Below are 19,148 nucleotides of genomic sequence, written 5' to 3'. Positions count from 1 at the left end.
CGGCATATGGAAATGTAATATTACAGGAAGGGAAAACTGAACCTTGAGTGATTGCCATAATGCTTCTAGAAATATTATATCAATTTAAGATTCTCTATTGTAAAATTTCCTTCCAAATGCACTCAATAATGTACAAGATAACAAAAAGCACCAAGGATACCTACTTTGCACAAATAAATTGAATTCATTCATGTTTCATTTATTTTTATGGCCATTAAAGAAGGTCAATGCACATAATATCAACAAAATGACGACCATCACAAAAGTATGAATTTAAAAGGATTCAAAGCTGCAACGATCACTGATTCCTACCTTACTGATGAACATAAAGGGTCAAATATGAATGAGGTAATAATTTTTAATGACCTCAATACCTAATGCATATCTCAAGAAACCAATACATAGATGAAGCCCACTTCACAACTTGAACAACCAACACATAATGATCAAGTTTAATGAACATGATTTAATATTCAATAAATAGACATTTGGATCAACCAAGTCTCTTTCTAAAAAAGATTTCTGATTTTCAATTACTTGCAAGTTATATCCAAATTTCTTCCAGTTTTAGCAAAACACTTCGCATGTAGGAAAGCAAGGTGGCATTTGTTATTTTTCACTTTCAATGTTCGTATACATATATGCGCAAGATTTCATCCCAAGGAGGGAAAGAGGAGATTAGAACTAGTGACCTCCATTTCATGAGTCGTAAAATTGCCGCCAACAGAATTTCCATGAAGTTCTTTTTTTCCTAATCTTAAATCTGTGAATTCATTACTCATGGCCATGGGAGGGGAACCAAAATGATGCTTCTACTTTTTGTTGAAGAAATGCTAAAACTATAAAAAAAAATTACTAGAAAAAAACTTACAAAAAATATAACAATAAATGTGATTAATGACACTTCAAGAAGATAAATAAACAAGTATTTGAATGAATGATGTTAGGAATGTTATAAATTTTATAACATGAGGCATATACAAATGTATCACCAATCACAAAAAGTAATTTAAAAATGCATTTAGTAGATTGTTAACGTTCACAAATCATATTAATTGTCACATCAATTTGTAAAGGTTTTTAAGTAAAATTTATAATATTTCTAGCATTTTCTTATCTAAATTATTTCTTGTGATTAATGACACATATTTGTAAGCCCTATGTATTTAAAATTGTATTATCTCTAATATTACTCAATTGTTTGAGATTTTTTAAAAATAGAAAAAAAAAGTGTAAAACTAATTATTTTTCCTATATCTCAAAAAAATTATTTTTAAAACATATTTCAAATTTTGCCCCAAAATTTGGGGCCTTGTATATGATCATGTTGGACGAGTTATACCTCACGAGAAAAGTGTGGGAATCGGAACCTATGAACTACATGCACAATAATTAATGGCCTAAAAGTGAGATTCTCGTTCACAAATAAAGTGAATCACCTAATGTTGTCCACAAGTATGGAGCTATGTTTGGACCGGGGGGCTATTGCCCCCTTGGTCCAACAAGAAAAAAGAACACTTGTTTTATAAATAAATTTGAATCTGGCCCATGAAAAATTAAATTTGGTCCCCCAACTGCCCTTTAAAACTATGAAAGAGCCCAAAGAACCACACAAATAAGCCCAAACAACATAAAATCAGCCCAAAGCCTGGATTAAAAAAAAAAAAACTACATTTGTATGTCAGTCTCACACTCTCACTACTCTCACCGTAATTCCCAACAAAATTTCAAGGAAAAAAAAAAAACACTGAAATACCCCTGAGAGGGTTTTAGTTGAATAGAGACACAAAGTCTATCAGAGGTCACACCACCACCATTAGAAGAGAGTGTATGAGTAAATTGTCGCCACATGCCACCAGATCTACTAGAGGAAGTTAAGGTGGAACTTAAACCTGAGGTGAACGATCCTTTAAAAGTAAGTTTGGTTTTTATTTTTATATTTTTTTTATGTTTTAGGGTTATTCAAATTTTGATTTGGGTCAGATTATGATTTTGAGCTCTCTTAGTGTGCGTGGTGATGGTCTTGTTTGAATTTTTAAAGTTTGTGCCTTTTTTTGGGGGGCTGTGGCGAAAGAATGAAAAGAATTGTGTAAATTTTTCTTTGCTAGTTTTTTTAAGAAAACTATTGGTAGTGGTAGAATGGGTCAGTGGCAGTGTTGTTTTTTATTGAGTCATTGACATGGTTGTGTTGTTTTGTCTTTTAGTTTGTCATTTTTTTTTTAATTTTATAAATAGTTTGACATCTTTATAATTATATCAAAGAGACAACAAAGTATTATTAGGTAAATAATAAATCTTAGCAACAATCTTACTAACAAATTAGTATTTTGATTATAAAAAAAAAGTATTTTAGTTATGATTTTTTTTAGCCCCCCTCCCTTGATAGTTTGGCTCCGTCCCTGCTTGTCCACAATGGCCACATCAACGGCCAGTTAGACCACAATCAAGGTAAGGGCTAGAAATAATGTATGTCGCCATTAAACCTATAAATTCATGGTTTACTATAACAAGGTTTGAGAAATCCATATACTAAAAAAGATAATTCCTTTAATGCGGTCACTGATATAAGCATTAAAGAACTTTGGGTTGTTACCACATCAATGATGTCAAGGTTTCCTTTCTTGTGCCTTTTAGGTGCTCAATCATCCAATTTTCTATTGCAAAGTTAGCAGCGTGACAATTGATTTGTCATCAATTGGCACCATTTTGTGGGAATGTGATAAGCCACCATCACTTCTATAGGCAAAAGGTTACATGATTTAGACCTGATTAAATATTTACAAAGAGTTTCAAACAAAATATAAAAAAGTTTCAAACAAGACAATATATCGAGACTTGCCGGGCCTTCTTTAAACAAGATAATATATCGAGACTTGCCGGGTCTTCCTTAAAGAAGATAATATATCGAGATTTGTCAGGTATTCCTTACCTAAGTATGACTCAACAAATTCACAGTAGACTCCAATCTACAATATGAGAGAGATGGTATACCCACCATATATTTGTTGAATGTCAAGCATTATGAAGACAAATCACTATAATCCTACTCACTACGGTAAGATTCAACAAGAAAGTCTTACAAGTTACAAATTGAAATCAAAATCTACCTATAACTTGGAAGAAAAAAATGAGAGTCACCTTCCCTTTTGTAAGTCATAGCTCACAAGTCTGTTAAACTTCAAATGTTAACGACTAGATTAAAAAATAGGAGAGAGATATTGGGAATTAAATAAATCAAAGTATTCATCGGATAAACATTAAGAAATGAAATATAAATAAATCGTTCATATATGGAGGATTAGGTTTAATCTTGATTTTCTTTTATGGGTAGTGCATTGTAACAACGTCCCATTGGACCGTCAATTTTAGGCCAAGCTCACGCCATTGACCACGCTCTCTCAGTGCTCTAACCGTCACCTCCAAATTAGATAACATTTACAATAATTTTTCTTAAAATTTTTTTAAACATTTACAGTAAATTTAGTGCCACCAAATTTTTGTAACTTTTTTTTTTTCACAATTATTAATGTGTAATTTATTATATTTGGTGCATAATAAAAATTAAAAATTTTGTTTATAACTCATGTGAAAGTGATTTCTTTTTTAAACAAATTTTTTTTTTAATAATTTGATTATTATAGAGAGAGATTTGAATTATGGAATAATTTGTTAGAAATACTAAAAAGTAACAGTTGAGCTACAAGACTCTTATAGTATTTTTTATTCTCAAAAAGGAAAAAAGAAAAGACTCGTAGTATTTTATTTTTTTTTTTTTCAATGAGGATAAGAGATTTGAATTATGAATATTTCCATTTAAACTAAAAGTTATTGGCATGTAAAAATGATATTACTTTAATCACAATTCATCATCTTAATAAATTGTGAAAAATCTTATATACAAAATTGAACCAAAAAATTATCAAAGGCTAACTTTAACCATGTTCAACTTGGTTTTCAATAATAAAAAATGTTCAAGTTGAATTCTTTAGTCTAAGTCTTTATCCACCTTTCAGCAAAACTGGTCTAACCATAATTCCAAGGGTCCTATTAATATATGGCATGCTATTTTCCTTTTCCATTGACTAATTGATGTACTAATTAAATTTAAAGAGCTTTACGGTGGCCTTGTAGATTTTAGACGAAAACTATCGTCCTAATAAGTCGTTTTTGGACAAGTTCAATTTCTGGATTAGCAATTGGAAAGAAGGCTACTTTCATACGCCACAAGAACGGAGCTGATCTCCTTAAGAGCTTGAAAGCATTTACATCTATTTTTGATCCACTTCCGGAGAAGATCTCAAGATCCATTTGATCAAGCATTTGGGATTTCTTTTGGTCAACCCCTGAACTCGCTTATAGGATCTAAACAACCAGCTAGTCCAATGTACACTAAAGGATGAAGGTGGACTTCAGAAAGTCTGATGGATTTCCCTTTTAAGGGAAGAAAATAACCATTGTCCACACATTTAATGGTTGGGTATGTAAAGATTGGAATTAGAGGGGGTCATTTACTTGAATGGCAGTATATTTATCCTTATGAAAGGATTGAGGTGTCAACATTAAGCCCAAAGTGTAAAAGATCCACATCATAAATCTCGTGGCATTTGGGTACTTGTGACTCCTTAATCTTAAGAATTCACATAGTCCCATTCCTATATACTCCCTATGTCCCAAATTGTTAGTCCTCTATTCCATTTTGAGATATCCCAAAATGAAGTCCTCTTTGAAAAGTCAATAAATAAATTTCTTAACACACCCTTTACTTTACTTAAAAAGTTAATACCCCTCTTTCACTAAAGTTTAAATTATGGAGGTTAGTTTTCGAAGCTTGTACATTTTTATGTAAAAGACAATGCATTACATGGTGTTCCCTTAAAAAGTTGTATTTTCTAAACAGACCAAACAATATGGGATGGATGGAGTATCATATAGGACCTCAAAGGGGTAAAGTAGAAATAAGAACATTGATGTAGTATATGTGGCACAGACACACATGATACGAAGCTGTCATATGCCTGTATATGTGCAGCTTGAACATCCTACAACTAGGACAGGAGCAGGCAGGACGCACTCTTCCACATAACACATATCCTACAACTAGAGAACGTTAAATATCAATCCATCTTACACAATATCTGATGACCTCCAGGAGATAATCCATCAGGGAAACCAAGCTGGCCTAGATATTAAAAGCAGGAAAATCAACCTAAAAAGCATTTTAAGGTAACATGAAATAGTAACAGCTTAGAAACTCAGTACCAAGTTATCCTAGAACCCATTAATATGCTGCCTTATATATGCATGTAGGCAGAAGCAACAATTTAGTTTTATAGTCTTCTTAAGTTACCACTAAAAGATGGAACTATTTTAGCACTAAAACAAAAATATCTTAGTTGAATTTCATAAAGAGAACCAATAACAGAAGATTTAATATTAAATATTCAACCTTACAAAGTAAAAACAAGAAATGCTAGCCACAAAATTCTTCAACCATAGGCAATACGATTTCACTTAAGGCAAATGAACTAGAATTAGCCATTGGTAATGTGAACCATCCTATAATGTGAACTAGAATCAGTCTCTGAAAATTTAAAATGTTCCCCATTTTGTTCTTTCATCCACTTTCATTAAGATTTTGGTTGGTGTGTCTGACAGAATGCATCTTTTAGGGACCAATATAGCACTTAGCCTATATTTTACAAATGAAAAGATATAGTTTATGTTCTATTTTTATCCCTAAAATATTGTCCAAATTATATTTTTGTCTCTTTCATTAGACATCTCAGCAAAAAACTTAACGGGAGTGGAAAGAAGGAAAAAAATATAGAATATTCTAAATTTGAATGGATGGATATAGAAATTTTTTTAAAAATAAAACCTGAACTATATTTCAAGGAAGAAAAAAATATTTTAACCCAATAAATAAAGTTCGTGCAAGTGGTACCCCATTATGAACAGTTGGTCTTGGTTATACTACTCTTCCATATATATCTAAATGCTATATGACTGATCAAAACAAAATCTAGATGCCATACGAGTGATAAAAATAAAAAATAAAAAAATAACTAAATGCTAGATGCATTGGTTGTTTTTTTTGTTTTTTTTTTTTTTTAAGCCAGAGGTGAAAATTGAGTTTGGTTCATATTTGTCATTTTGTCCAACTAAAATGGGAAATTTAGGAGGGTTCGCTCCCCTTCAATTAACCAGCAAAGCCAAAATTTATAGGGAATAGACCTAAAAAATTATACAAACTGCAGTATACTCCTGCAATACATAGATTAATTAAACTTCACATGTAAAGTAAGATCATAAATATTAGTGATAATAAACTGGCCACTAAGAATAATTTCTTAGCACTGGCCACTAGAGTTACATGGACATGTTTTTTTAAGCTGCTGTGGCATGTCATATGAGCATTAGCACTGGCCACTAAGAAGAATTTCTCTATGGCATTAGTACAAGTGAGTTGTGACATGCAAGAGCCAAAAAAAATCTGATGAAGATTAGATGACCAGTGGTATTTTAGCATTGGACCTTACTAACAATCCCCTACAGTTAAGAGAAGTGGTATTTTAGCATTGGACCTTACTAATCTAAACAACGCATCTATGTAAAGGGGCAGTTAGCCATACAAGGAAACCAATAAACAAGCAGCTGGCGTTATACTTGCAAAATGATTATAGCACCAAAGGTGCACAATGGTATATTTTTAGTTCTTAAATATTATTTCTCCTCATTTTATCTATATATGACTCTTTTATTTTATTTTTCCGGGCCTTATACTTCTGAATTTTGGGCTTGTTAACTAGAGAATTTTGGTTTTGTATTTCCGAAATTGCTCCTCTATAAAGGAACTCATGAAACTCCTCACATATATAAGCTTCTTCAACATAATTTTGCGGGGTTGGATCTTCTCTTTGAATGATATCTAATTGTTTTCAAATAAGGGTCACCTGTAGGGACACTTTTCCAATCCCTGATTTAATGTTCGTACTAAAACCTTATAACTAAAACATATCACAACCTATTTTACCATCAGACTTACATATAGCCTGTTTACCACTTTCATAACTGAAAAATGAGGCATACATATTAATTTTATTACTATAAGCATGGATTAAGATAAGCATATTTATGAAATAAAAAATAAATAAATAAAGGATTAAGATGAGACCAGCCCAACCTGATGAAAGGTCCAGACAAGATGTGGCTGAAAGTTGGTCTGAAATGTGATTGGCCCAACCTGCAAAAGAATAGTGAATCAAAAGTCAGTTTTTTTTCCCAATCGCATAAAGCAACACTTCTTCAAATTTAATCTCCAAAACCTAAATTTACTATAATTTGAAGTATCAACCTTCACATATAAGTACAATGAAAAATCAGCCTTATTTTTAACACATATCAATAATTGAGAACTTCAGAGCAGAGCAACATATTGTATTTTTATGACCTCTACACAATTTTAAATTCACAATTTAAGCATCCATGTAAAAAAACAAACCGGGTGAAGACAAAATCCCAAAAAATAACTAGAGCTTTCTCTCTTGATTAAAACAGAGTACCATCACACCATTAAACATAAACTCAATCAAAATTTCTAACATTTCTATAGACTTGTGAACAATTGCATCTCATCATAGGAATATACACATGCAAAGCACTAAAATGAAATCCTCAGCAAATATAAACAAACCCAGCAACATAATCCGATTTCCACAAACCAATTCAATCTCAAACAACAAATATAAAGTTTCTCAAAACAAAACCCACAAACCCACTAAAATTAAATCCTCAGCAAATATAAAGTTGTCCTTTTTTAGAAATTCAAAACAGAACCCACAAACCCACTGTTTCTCGGCAACCAAACGGAGAAACCCATTATATATAAACATTGTTTCTCACCTTTTTTTTTTTGGTTTTCACAGACCGCGTAGACTGATCAAAGCTCTGTGAGTGAGATTTTTCTACTTCGGTGGCCTTTATCAAACTTTCGGAGGACAGGCCTGAGACGGTACACCTCGCTGTGCCTTTACCAAACTCTTCGCCGAAGAGGGTGACTGAGGGTGGAGAGGGTGACTGAGAGTGGAGAGGGTGACTAAGAGAGGCACTCAAGTGTGAGAGTGAGACGAAGAGGGAGAGGGCGAGTGAGAGACCGTGAGAATGGAGAGGTGAGAGAGCTCTGTGAGTGAGACTGAAGAGGTGAGAGATGAAAGACTGTGAGAGAGGCGTTATTTTTCAAAAATGTCTCTGATTTCTCTGATTTTTCACACGTGCCAACTGAAACGGACAAGACAGGTGACCACTACTAGAAATCGAGTTTTTGAGAATCGATAACCGAGTCTTTAAGCCTCGAGATCTAAGTGTCGTCCACGTCATTATCATTGCCAGGTGTATGCCACGTGGATGCTCGGTCAGAAATCGACTTTATAAGACTCGAATTCCACGTGTACTCCACGTGGCTGTAGACCAGGTCAATTTAAGAAAACCGAGCCTGAAAGAGTCGATTTATTTAGACGAAAATCGAGTCTAATAGACTCGAGATGTTAGTAATCTATATACTCCCTAATCGTGTCCAACTAACTGTATAGTTGTACAGTTATGGTTAAATACCAATTTCGTTCTAGAAAACTCGTTAATTTTTTTAATAATTGGTATCAAAATTTTCTTAAAATAATAGCGAGTATTCTTAAGTTGTTCTCCGTAATGCATCTGCTTCTCCTGTCTCATGTGCCCATCTTTCAAAATTCAACTGCTCCAAATTATGGAATTATAATATAAAAAAATACAAAAAAATTTGGTAGCAGGTAGGTGACGACTTTCGCATCAAGCGGTGTACAGTATATTCAAGATGAAGAGTATACAGTATATACTAGTCAGCTGGGGTAATATTATATAACTGGGTTAAGGCTAAACAAAGTAAAGCAAACATGGGTTCAGCATCAGAGATTATAGCCAAGTTGAATCTGGCTACCAACCCAGAAGGTGGGTTTTACTCTGAAACTTTCAGAGATAACTCTATCGTTCTCTCCAAGTCTCAGCTTCCCCCTCAGTGTAAGTTACAATTAAAGAACATATATTTATATGTGATGATGATGATGATGAATCCTATGTTGTTTTTCTATGTAACTTTTGTGTTCTTATAATGATTTCAGACAAGGTGGAACGCGCAGTGAGTTCGTGCATTTACTTTTTTCTACCATCTGGGAATGTGTCTAGCCTCCACCGTATACCATGTGCAGAAACATGGCATTTTTATGTGGGAGAACCTATTACGGTACACAGTCACCCACCCTTGTGTTACACATTTATTAATACCAATGCATAAAGAAAAAAAAAATGCTAAATTTACTACTAGTTTTACTGCAAAATGATTATAAATTGACAATTGTTGTGATTGATTGGTACCAAAAAATATAAATAAAGGGCAAAGATTGGGTCTAGTGCTCAGTGCACTGGACCGATGTGATGAAAACATGTCTACATTTGGTAAAGCGTCGCTATGTAATGGGTCCAATGCACTGGACCTGAGCCAAGTCCTAAGTTGTAAGACACTCACGGGCAATAACCCATCTTTACCAACATTTCCAGAGGGATTTGATTAGTCCAATGTGAGTAGCTTCAATGCAGAAACTGCTGACAAGTTGGGCTGTGCATTGAACTTGAACATAAGCTGAATCATAACATTCAATCATGAATGGATGATGTGGAGACTGGAGAGGCATCTTAGAAATTTTGATTCTGTCAAGGATGACTAACTGATATCCTCTGTTAAATTGTATTATGCTCCATTATTGGATCCACCCTTTTTTATATATGAAAGCTTGCATTGTTCCCTAGCTTTAGATGGTTTTGATTGATCATGTGAAAGATTACACAGTAATATTAAACGTGTCACAAACTGCACTATATATCTATGTGCATATTTACCTGTGTGAAGCAAATGTCGCATTATGTGTATTCTGTGGTATTGTAGTGCAAAATTGTATAACTGCTTTGGTTGCAGAAAATGCATATGAAACACTCAAAAGCACTCATGTCATGAGATCCCTTGTTCTCTCTTTTGTTCTAGTATATGTAGATGTTGTGTTTTAGCATGGTCTTCATAAAATTGTCATTGAAAACGACTGAAACATGAAAAGTACTCATAAAGTTGTGTTTAGTTCATCTCTTAGTTGAAAGATTGCATTTCAAGATTGATCACATGTTTTGCTTAAACACCTAGTACTAATAGAAAATCTGTATGACTTTCAGTCATGCAACCCTCCTTCCCAATGTAATTACTTTGTTTCTTTTTTAACATTCTTTTCCACCACCGTATTGATATTTTCTTTCAGGTAGTGGAATTGAATGACAAAGATGGGCAAGTGAAACTAACCTGCCTTGGACCCAATCTTCTTGACAATCAGCAACCGCAGTACACAGTGCCTCCAAATGTGTGGTTTGGTTCTTTTCCAACGAAGGACATCAGCATTTCCCCAGATGGGACAGTGCTCAAAGCACCTCCAGGGGATGGCGAGACTCACTTCTCTCTTGTGGGCTGCACTTGTGCACCTGCCTTCCAATTTCAGGACTTTGAGCTGGCAAAACGCTCAGAACTTTTTTCACACTTTCCGAATAGTGAGGCCCTCATCTCTTTGCTCACATTCCCTGAATGAAGATAGGTCAAGTCCGATTTTCACTGTAACATGGAAACATTAGGCTTGCACTTCACATGCAATGCTTTGAATGATAATCTGAGCAGATGTTTTATGAACCTCTTTGTTCAACTTTTGTGTGTGTTGTATTAAATCATAATGAAAGTTAACATGCTTAGTTTCTTGAATTTTCTTTATCTGGTTAATCTCATGTGGTAAGAACTTAATACTTCATTACATACAAATATTCAATGCTATTTTCTGCCAGGAAAAAGGGCCAAGAAGCTGGGCACTAAGGATCAAGAAATTTACACCCTGCAGAAACCCGGTAGCCAACACTAAATTTCACGTCTAACAAAGCAGTGGTGAGCTATCTGCAGCAAGCTCCCAAAGAAGCATCACCTAGACCGTTTCTCACTCAAATCTGTTTAAATAAAACCCACAATCATAAGCATCTTATTTAACCAAAGACGTCGGTAACTCAAGAATGTTGTCAAAACAATTATACCATCATAAACATGTTATGAGTAATTATTAGGCATTCTTGAAATATAGCTAAAATATCAGCCCAAGCCTTCGCTCTATGAACTAGGCCTCATCAAAATTTCATTTAAATCTGTAACGCTTCCATGTTGGTTCAGGTTAGGTCGGGTCACAAACTAGATCGAACACAAAACCAAACTCCACATTGCCCAATAGGTGGATTTAATTTTTATAAGTTCATTAATGAAAAACATTTTATCTTATTAACTCAAATAATGTAATTTCAAAAATAATTTAGTTATTACTTGTCAGCATAGATTTGTGAAGGGATTACAAAATTTAGTACTATATATGAAAAAAGAATAAGTTAATCAAGTAGTTTGTGAGCAAGTTCAAGCTTGTTAAACAAAAAAATGAACCAAACTTGAATATATAATCTAGTTTGGTGCTAAACTTTAACTCAACTTGTGTTTGAAATAAAATTAATGAACAATTCCAAACTTTTAAAACTTGGTTTAATTCAGCTTATTTCATTTACAGCTTGTTTTGCATAAAGTAGCAAGATAGAACGAACTATGCTTAAACGCCTAAAACTAATAGAAAATCTATACAATTTTCAGTCTTGCAGCCCTCCTTCCCACTGTAATTACTCTTTTCTATTGTAACATTTTTTCCACCACCATTGATATTTTCTTTCAGATAGTGGAATTGAATGACAGAGATAGGTAGGTCAAACTAACTTGCCTTGGACCCAATCTGCTTGACAATCAGCAACTGCAGTACACAATCTTTCCAACAAAGGACATCAGCATTTCCCCAGATGGGACGATGCTTAAAGCACCTCCAAGGGATGTTGAGAATCACTTCTTTTTCGTGGGCTGCACTTGTGCACCTGCCTTTCAGTTTCAGGACTTCGAACTGGCAAAACGCTCAGTGAGGTCCTTATCTTTTTGCTTACATTCCCTGAATGAAGGGGAGGTGAGTCCGATTTTCAGTGTGACATGGAAACATTAGGCTTGCACTTCACATGCAATGCCATGTTTAAATAATGATCAGAGCTGATTTCTCATGAACCTCTTCTGTGCAACTTTCAAGATTTGGTGTATGTTGTAACAAATCATAATAAAAGTTAACAATACTAAGTTTTCTGAATTATTTTTCTGGTTAAATCTCAAGTGTTAAAAAACTTAAAACTTGATTGCATACAATGGCATTTTTCTGTAAGAAAAGAGGATCAAAAAGCCATCCACAAAGGATCCACAAAATTCACACCCTACACAAACCTCGTAGCCAACACTAAATTCCATGTCTAACAAAACAGCGGTGTCCTATCTGCAACAAGCTCCCAAAGAAGCACTAGCTAGATTGTTTCTCACTCAAATCTGATTAAATAAGACCCATAAGCATCTTATTTCTCCATCAAGATATCTGCAACTCTACAATGCTATCAAAACAATTAACCATTATGAGTAATTAATAGGTACTGTCAAAGTATAGCTGCTGTGGTACTCCACGCCAATACGTGCAAGTCATTTAATATATATATATATATATATAATGGCAGATTAATTGTATTATGGGTTTACCTAATAATTTTCCACATCTTACCATTGATCATTGAGAAAATATCAGTATAGGACTCAACTATACGTTCTATAATTGACTAAAGGGGGGCAGCAATAAAGCTTATAAGTTATACCTTAATTGTTTCCACGACATTGGACCAATGAACAGCAGTGTCTCTTGGACTGGAAAATCCTATATCTAAAACATTGGAAATGACAAGAAAATTGGGCATGCCAAGATAGCGCATAGAAGCAATAGTTACATAAAGAACCGGCTGCATGCAATTATAATGTGAATAACAAGAATAACCATCTTACACATGAAGTGAAATGATGACACCATAAAAAACGAGGTGCCAAATCAGCAACTCTTAATAATTTCAGACAAATTGTGTTCGATAGATAAGAAAAACCAAATGTAAGGACTACAAGAGACCAAATAGGGGGGAGATGAAGCATCATTGCCTCTAAGAGATCCAAAACTTGACTTCCCTCCTAGCCTTGGCGAATTAGGTCCGCATAACAGATGCAACTGTTCTTTTGCTGCCCCCTCCAGAAAGATGGTGTAAATCTGGTAAGCTTACCCTGCATAGTTCATATTTAGGTCACAGCCGCACTAATATTTGCGGACAAGGCATGACCTCATACCATGGCAGGATCAGTCAGTCAAAATCAAGGAACTCCATTCTTTTTCTCATGGAGCCCTTCAGATCTGTAGCATCCCTTTCTGCTTTCTGAGCCTGGAGAGAGAACATGCACTTGAGTTATTTGAAAGTGCAAAACACAAAAGCAATGAATTCTCAACCAACTAATCTTAGTAGTGCAGTTAAAGGATTCCACTCTTTAACCAAATCAACACTTTTATAAATATATATATATATATACACATATGCATTGCGGGGGCTTATAGGTGAAAATTATTGTAAAGTGGTTTCAACATTTGTAATTGGAGACTTTTGACTCAAGTGGATTACTGCCAAGACAGAACATATGTATTGCTGTTCTGCTGCTGCATATCTTTACAAAATATGCAAAATTCTCATTATCTTATTATTGGATTATGGTGAAGGCAATTTTACAAGAAAACAATGAATTAATTACACGTACACAGGGCTAATGTGTATAGATTGGAATCAATGTTCAGTTTTCAAAGCAGCCAAACACAATATACTACCAGGAACTTACCCTTTTTATCTCTGCTTCTGACACACGAGTCATAGTAGGGGGAAGCTCTTCCTTATCCAAGTCCTAAAGAATGAGATGTAAATTAAGAAAATCAGAGGCTAAATTTTGCAGTAGTTGTTAACAACAGACAAGTCTCACAGCGTAATAAAGAAAACATTATACCAGCTCTCCAATTAAGACAACATTCTCCCCACGGATTACATATAGACCCAAGGGGATGTCACAATAAAGTTCGCCAACAATAACTCTATCACATGCATCTTGAAGAACAACATTAGCTGTGAATATGGAAGAGTACTAGAGTAAATTAAGGCTCAAAAAGAAACAGAAAGCATAAAAAGCATTAGAACTTAGCATGCTATTTGGATATTTTACCAAATTGATCAAAAGAACGTAGTATCCCCATGAGCTTTCGACCATCTCTCAACAAGACAAGAAGTTTTTCTGCAAGATATTTGAAGTTTAAGAAGCAAAATAATTTATAACAAAGAGATTTTCTGATATCAATTAGATTGAATCTATGATGAATTCTGGATGATGCAGTTACAAAATGCCTTATTTCTACAATTGTTTGATTTCATACCAATGAAAAAGAAGGGGGGGGGGGGTGTAGAAGGGGAGGCTCACATAGAAACAACAGTGCTTGCATGGGTTGCATTGAAACAAAAGCAGTGAATGTGCAAGAATTTCAACATTGGGCAATAGAATTTTATTATAAAAAAGTGGTGAGTTTAGACATTGGCAAACGTTAAAGAAGAGCCTACCATAGCACCAATCACAGGCTTCTGTGTAGTGGAGGCCTCAATGTCTGTTTGAGGGAAATAGATTCCAAGAGTTAAAATTTGTTAAGCTTGACCAAGTGTAGATGCTCCTAAGGCATCCAGGTCCAGGTCCAGGTCAATTACTACTGAGTAGAATTATGAGAAGAAGTTAAAGTTTCTTCATATTCATACTCTGCAGGTTTTTCAATTATAGAAATCGTATACCACCAGTTCTGTTTTGTACTTTGCTGTGTTCATTCTCATGAACACATTGTATGTTTCTTTTTCCATTTTCATCAATAATAATTCTTATATTACCTATTACAAAAGAAGAAGAAATGGTATACCACCAAATGAGGTAAAGACTGCTTTCAATGGGCTTAAGCAATCATCCTTGAATTATTTTTTCATTATGTAGAAGGTCATAATTTTAATGTCATTAGTTGAATTATAAATGGAAGTCAACAACAAATGAAGCAACCATCCTTGAATTATTGTTGCATTATGTTGAAGGTGACAGTTCTAATGTTATTAGTTGAATTATAGAAGGAAGTTATGTCTAAATCTTTGAATTCAGGAGTTATATAACAATGCCTTAGTCCCAAAACTTTTGGGGTCCGTTGTGAATCCTCAACAGAATAAATAGGTCCACCACATGTATAGGGACACTCCAATATCTATAATGGATCCATTCATTAGAAAAAGGTGACTAAATTCGATGCTTGCCTACACACACACAAAGGGGAGAAAGGGAGGGGGGACTCTTTTTCTGAAATTAAAACACTGATAGAGATGTTAGACCTATACCACAAATGTTCATGGTTTTAATACTACTTCGAAAACTCAAAATTGCTATAACTACAATACAGACACTCCAAAAACGAGGCTTTCATTAATGGAAAAAGAAAAAGAAAAAGGAATTCAAAGTTAAATGACATCTTAATCAACCACAAAACATTATCACAACCCCCTTATATCGAAAATTTAGTTATAAAAATAAATAAATAAGAATCTCTAAATCTAACAGTAACTAAATACATAAACATATTTCATTGAATTCTATAAAGCAAACTGGACCCATATAAATAATAATTGAAGGAAAAAACTTTATAAAGATATCAATTTTCCACAAATACATACAAAACAAATGTTAGTAGCAAATCATCAAGCAACCCATTTGCATTTGGCTTCAAATTCAACCTTCAAACACATATTCAAAAACTGAAGCGTGACATTTATTGCTGCTGATTTTCTGTTGCATCACCTCATCGCCACGTTATTCACCATATCATTATTATTTATTATTTATTCCTTTTTTTTTTTTTACAAATATATATATATATATATAAATAGATTATTGACTTTACATATTTATCTTTGTCGATTTTAACATCTTTATATATTTCTTTTTTATTTCCAATTTTCCTATAATTTTTTTTTAAATTCACTTATTTTTTAAATATTTACACTTTCTTCAACCTTTTTTCTTCTCTTACATTTTCATCTCCCCACTACCCTCTACTTTAATATTATTATTCATCTTTCCCTTTATCTTCCTTTATTTGTCTTTTCTTATCTCTTCCCTCTTATCATAAATTTGTCACTCTGCATAGTTTTCTCTCACAAAAATGTTTTCTCTCTCTCTCTCTCTCTCTCTCTCTCTCTCAATGTTTTGGTGGATTTTTATTTTTTATTAAATCTCCACTTTAGGTTGATAAATTTTTGTGTTTTTAAGAACTCTAATTTAGGTTGATACAAATTAGTTTTGTGTTTTAAGTTTTTATTATTATTATTTTGTTCTTTGATTGTTAAATTTTATCTGATTACATCATAAAAAATTAAAGATAGTAGATAAAAATAAAATAGTATTCCATTATATAGCATAATTTGGATAATTTAGTGTTTATTGTTATATCTTTTAATTTTTCTTATTTTTTTTCTTCTCTTCTATTTTACTCAATATTGAAATTCAACCACATCCTCCTTATCATTAAATTATTTATATTTTTTCTTTCTTTTTGTTTTAAAAAGTAAAAAAAAATGTAATATTTTAATTAAATTCAAATAAAAGAAAATTGTGTTCATCAAATTGTACTCATTTTTTTTTTAACATTTTCACTTTCTCCAACCTTTTTCATTCTCTTTACATTTTCATCTCCCCAAACATTCTATATTGATATAACTCTTCCTCTTTCCTTTTATTTTCCTTTATTTTGTTCCTTTTTATTATCATCCTCTAAGTATAAATTTGTCATTCACTCTTCCATTCTTTACATAATTTTCTCTCACAAAAAAAAATGGTTATTTCCCACTCTTTCTCCCTCAATTTTTTGGTGGATTTTTATTTTTATTTTTATTTTTCTTGCATCTCTATTTTAGTTTGATAAAGTTTTGTATTCTTTAGAACTCTATTTTGGTTGATGGGATTTAGTTTTGTGTTTTAAGTTTTCATTTTTTATATTTTTATGACTTTGATTGTTAAATATTATCATATTGCATTATAAATAATTAAAAATGGCATATAAGAATGTACTATTATTATATTACATAAAATTATTTGGATAAGTTAGTGGTTATTGTTATATATTTTATTTTTATTTTTTTAGCCACATCCCCCATATATATCATTAAATTATTTATATTTCCACTTCTTTTTTATTATAAAAAATTTAAAATATAATATTTTGCCTAAATTAGATAAATAAAATTGTCTGCATTAAGTGGAGTAATGCTAGGGAAACACTCATTCTCACACCCAATACATCAAAGGAAGAATGAAATACAAAACAAATAAAGTTAGAAACACTAAAAAAAAGTAATAATGCATATTTAATGTCATAGATTCATCATCAAATTTTGGAAAACGATAGGTTGCCGAGAGAGAGAGAGAGAGAGAGAGAGAGAGAGAGAGAGAGAGAGAGAGAGAGAGAGAGAGAGAGAGAGAGAGAGAGAGTAGTATCCCCATGAGCTTTCGACCATCTCTCAACAAGACAAGAAGTTTTTCTGCAAGATATTTGAAGTTTAAGAAGCAAAATAATTTATAACAAAGAGATTTTCTGATATCAATTAGATTGAATCTATGATGACTTCTAGATTATGCAGTTACAAAATGCCTTATTTGTACAATTGTTTGATTTCATACCAATGAAAAGGAAGGGGGTAGAAGGGGCGGCTCACATAGAAACAACAGTGCTTGCATGGGTTGCATTGAAACAAAAGCAGTGAATGTGCAAGAATTTCAACATTGGGCGATAGAATTTTATTATAAAAAAGTGGTGAGTTTAGACATTGGCAAACGTTAAAGAAGAGCCTACCATAGCACCAATCACAGGCTTCTGTGTACTGGAGCCCTCAATGTCTGTTTGAGGGAAATAGATTCCAAGAGTTAAAATTTGTTAAGCTTGACCAAGTGTAGATGCTCCTAAGGCATCCAGGTCCAGGTCCAGGTCAATTACTACTGAGTAGAATTATGAGAAGTAGTTAAAGTTTCTGCATATTCATACTCTGCAGGTTTTTCAATTATAGAAATCGTATACCACCAGTTCTGTTTTGTACTTTGCTGTGTTCATTCTCATGAACATATTGTATGTTTCTTTTTCCATTTTCATCAATAATAATTCTTATATTACCTATCAAAAAAAGAAGAAATAGTATACCACCAAATGAGGTAAAGAGTGCTTTCAATGGGCTTAAGCAATCATCCTTGAATTATTTTTTCATTATGTAGAAGGTCATAATTTTAATGTCATTAGTTGAATTATAAAAGGAAGTCAACAACAAATGAAGCAACCATCCTTAAATTATTGTTGCATTATGTTGAAGGTGACAGTTCTAACGTTATTAGTTGAATGATAGAAGGAAGTAATGTCTAAATCTATGAATTTAGGAGTTATATAACAATGCGTTAGTCACAAAACTTTTGGGGTCCGTTGTGAATCCTCAACAGACTAAACAGGTCCACCACATGTATAGGGACACTCCAATATCTATAATGGATCCATTCATTAAAAAAAGGTGACTAAATTCGATGCTTGCCCACACACACACAGAGGGGAGAAAGGGAGGGGGGACTCTTTTTCTGAAATTAAAACACTGATAGAGATGTTAGACCTATACCACAATTGTTCATGGTTTTAGTACTACTTCGAAAACTCAAAATTGCTATAACTACTATACAGACACTCCAAAAATGAGGCTTTCATTAATGGAAAAAGAAAAAGAAATTCAAAGTTAAATGACATCTTAATCAACCACAAAACATTATCACAACCCCCTTATATCCAAAATTTAGTTATAAAAATAAATAAAAAAGAATCTCTAAATCTAACAGTAACTAAATACATAAACATATTTCATTGAATTCTATAAAGCAAATTGCACCCATATAAATAATAATTGAAGGAAAAAACTTTATAAAGATATCAAATTTCCACAAATACATACAAAACAAATCTTAGTAGCAAATCATCAAGCAACCCATTTGCATTTGGCTTCAAATTCAACCTTCAAACACATATTCA

General features: G+C 33.0%; 2 protein-coding genes across 3 annotated transcripts; one reads left to right on the top strand and one right to left on the bottom strand.

Moving 5' to 3' along the window:
* Positions 1 to 8,895: 8,895 nt before the first annotated feature.
* Positions 8,896 to 10,822, top strand: LOC112015795 (uncharacterized). The gene is made up of 3 exons (XM_024048227.2): positions 8,896 to 9,051; positions 9,153 to 9,274; positions 10,335 to 10,822. The coding sequence occupies exons 1-3, from the start codon at positions 8,928 to 8,930 to the stop codon at positions 10,653 to 10,655; spliced, it is 567 nt and encodes a 188-aa protein (XP_023903995.1). The 5' UTR covers positions 8,896 to 8,927; the 3' UTR covers positions 10,656 to 10,822.
* A 2,119-nt stretch (positions 10,823 to 12,941) lies between these two features.
* On the bottom strand, positions 12,942 to 15,787 carry LOC111994761 (sm-like protein LSM1B). Of its 2 annotated transcripts, XM_065761498.1 has the most exons (5): positions 15,769 to 15,787; positions 14,243 to 14,311; positions 14,030 to 14,145; positions 13,868 to 13,930; positions 12,942 to 13,422 (listed from the first exon to the last, which is right to left on the bottom strand). In XM_065761498.1, the coding sequence occupies exons 2-5, from the start codon at positions 14,271 to 14,273 to the stop codon at positions 13,345 to 13,347; spliced, it is 288 nt and encodes a 95-aa protein (XP_065617570.1). In that variant the 5' UTR covers positions 14,274 to 14,311; positions 15,769 to 15,787; the 3' UTR covers positions 12,942 to 13,344. The 2 variants fall into 2 exon arrangements, with proteins under 2 accessions (XP_065617570.1, XP_065617565.1); XM_065761493.1 differs by lacking the exon at positions 15,769 to 15,787 and having other exon boundaries at positions 14,243 to 14,389.
* Positions 15,788 to 19,148: the final 3,361 nt, after the last annotated feature.

This window comes from Quercus suber, unplaced genomic scaffold, assembly GCF_002906115.3.
Source record: "Quercus suber isolate HL8 unplaced genomic scaffold, Cork oak 2.0 scaffold_19, whole genome shotgun sequence".
Classification (NCBI taxonomy): Eukaryota; Viridiplantae; Streptophyta; class Magnoliopsida; order Fagales; family Fagaceae; genus Quercus; species Quercus suber.
This window is presented reverse-complemented; position numbering and strand designations above follow the sequence as displayed.

What these genes read in the sequence shown, in the direction of transcription:
- LOC112015795 (XM_024048227.2), top strand. Translation starts at nt 8,928, where the DNA reads ATGGGTTCAGCATCAGAGATTATAGCCAAGTTGAATCTGGCTACCAAC. An exon ending in GTCTCAGCTTCCCCCTCAGT is followed by an intron (nt 9,052 to 9,152) that starts GTAAGTTACAAT and finishes TAATGATTTCAG; the next exon opens with ACAAGGTGGAACGCGCAGTG. An exon ending in ATGTGGGAGAACCTATTACG is followed by an intron (nt 9,275 to 10,334) that starts GTACACAGTCAC and finishes ATTTTCTTTCAG; the next exon opens with GTAGTGGAATTGAATGACAA.
- LOC111994761 (XM_065761498.1), bottom strand. Translation starts at nt 14,273, where the DNA reads ATGGGGATACTACGTTCTTTTGATCAATTTG. An exon ending in ACGTTCTTTTGATCAATTTG is followed by an intron (nt 14,146 to 14,242) that starts GTAAAATATCCA and finishes CCATATTCACAG; the next exon opens with CTAATGTTGTTCTTCAAGAT. An exon ending in TTGTCTTAATTGGAGAGCTG is followed by an intron (nt 13,931 to 14,029) that starts GTATAATGTTTT and finishes CTCATTCTTTAG; the next exon opens with GACTTGGATAAGGAAGAGCT.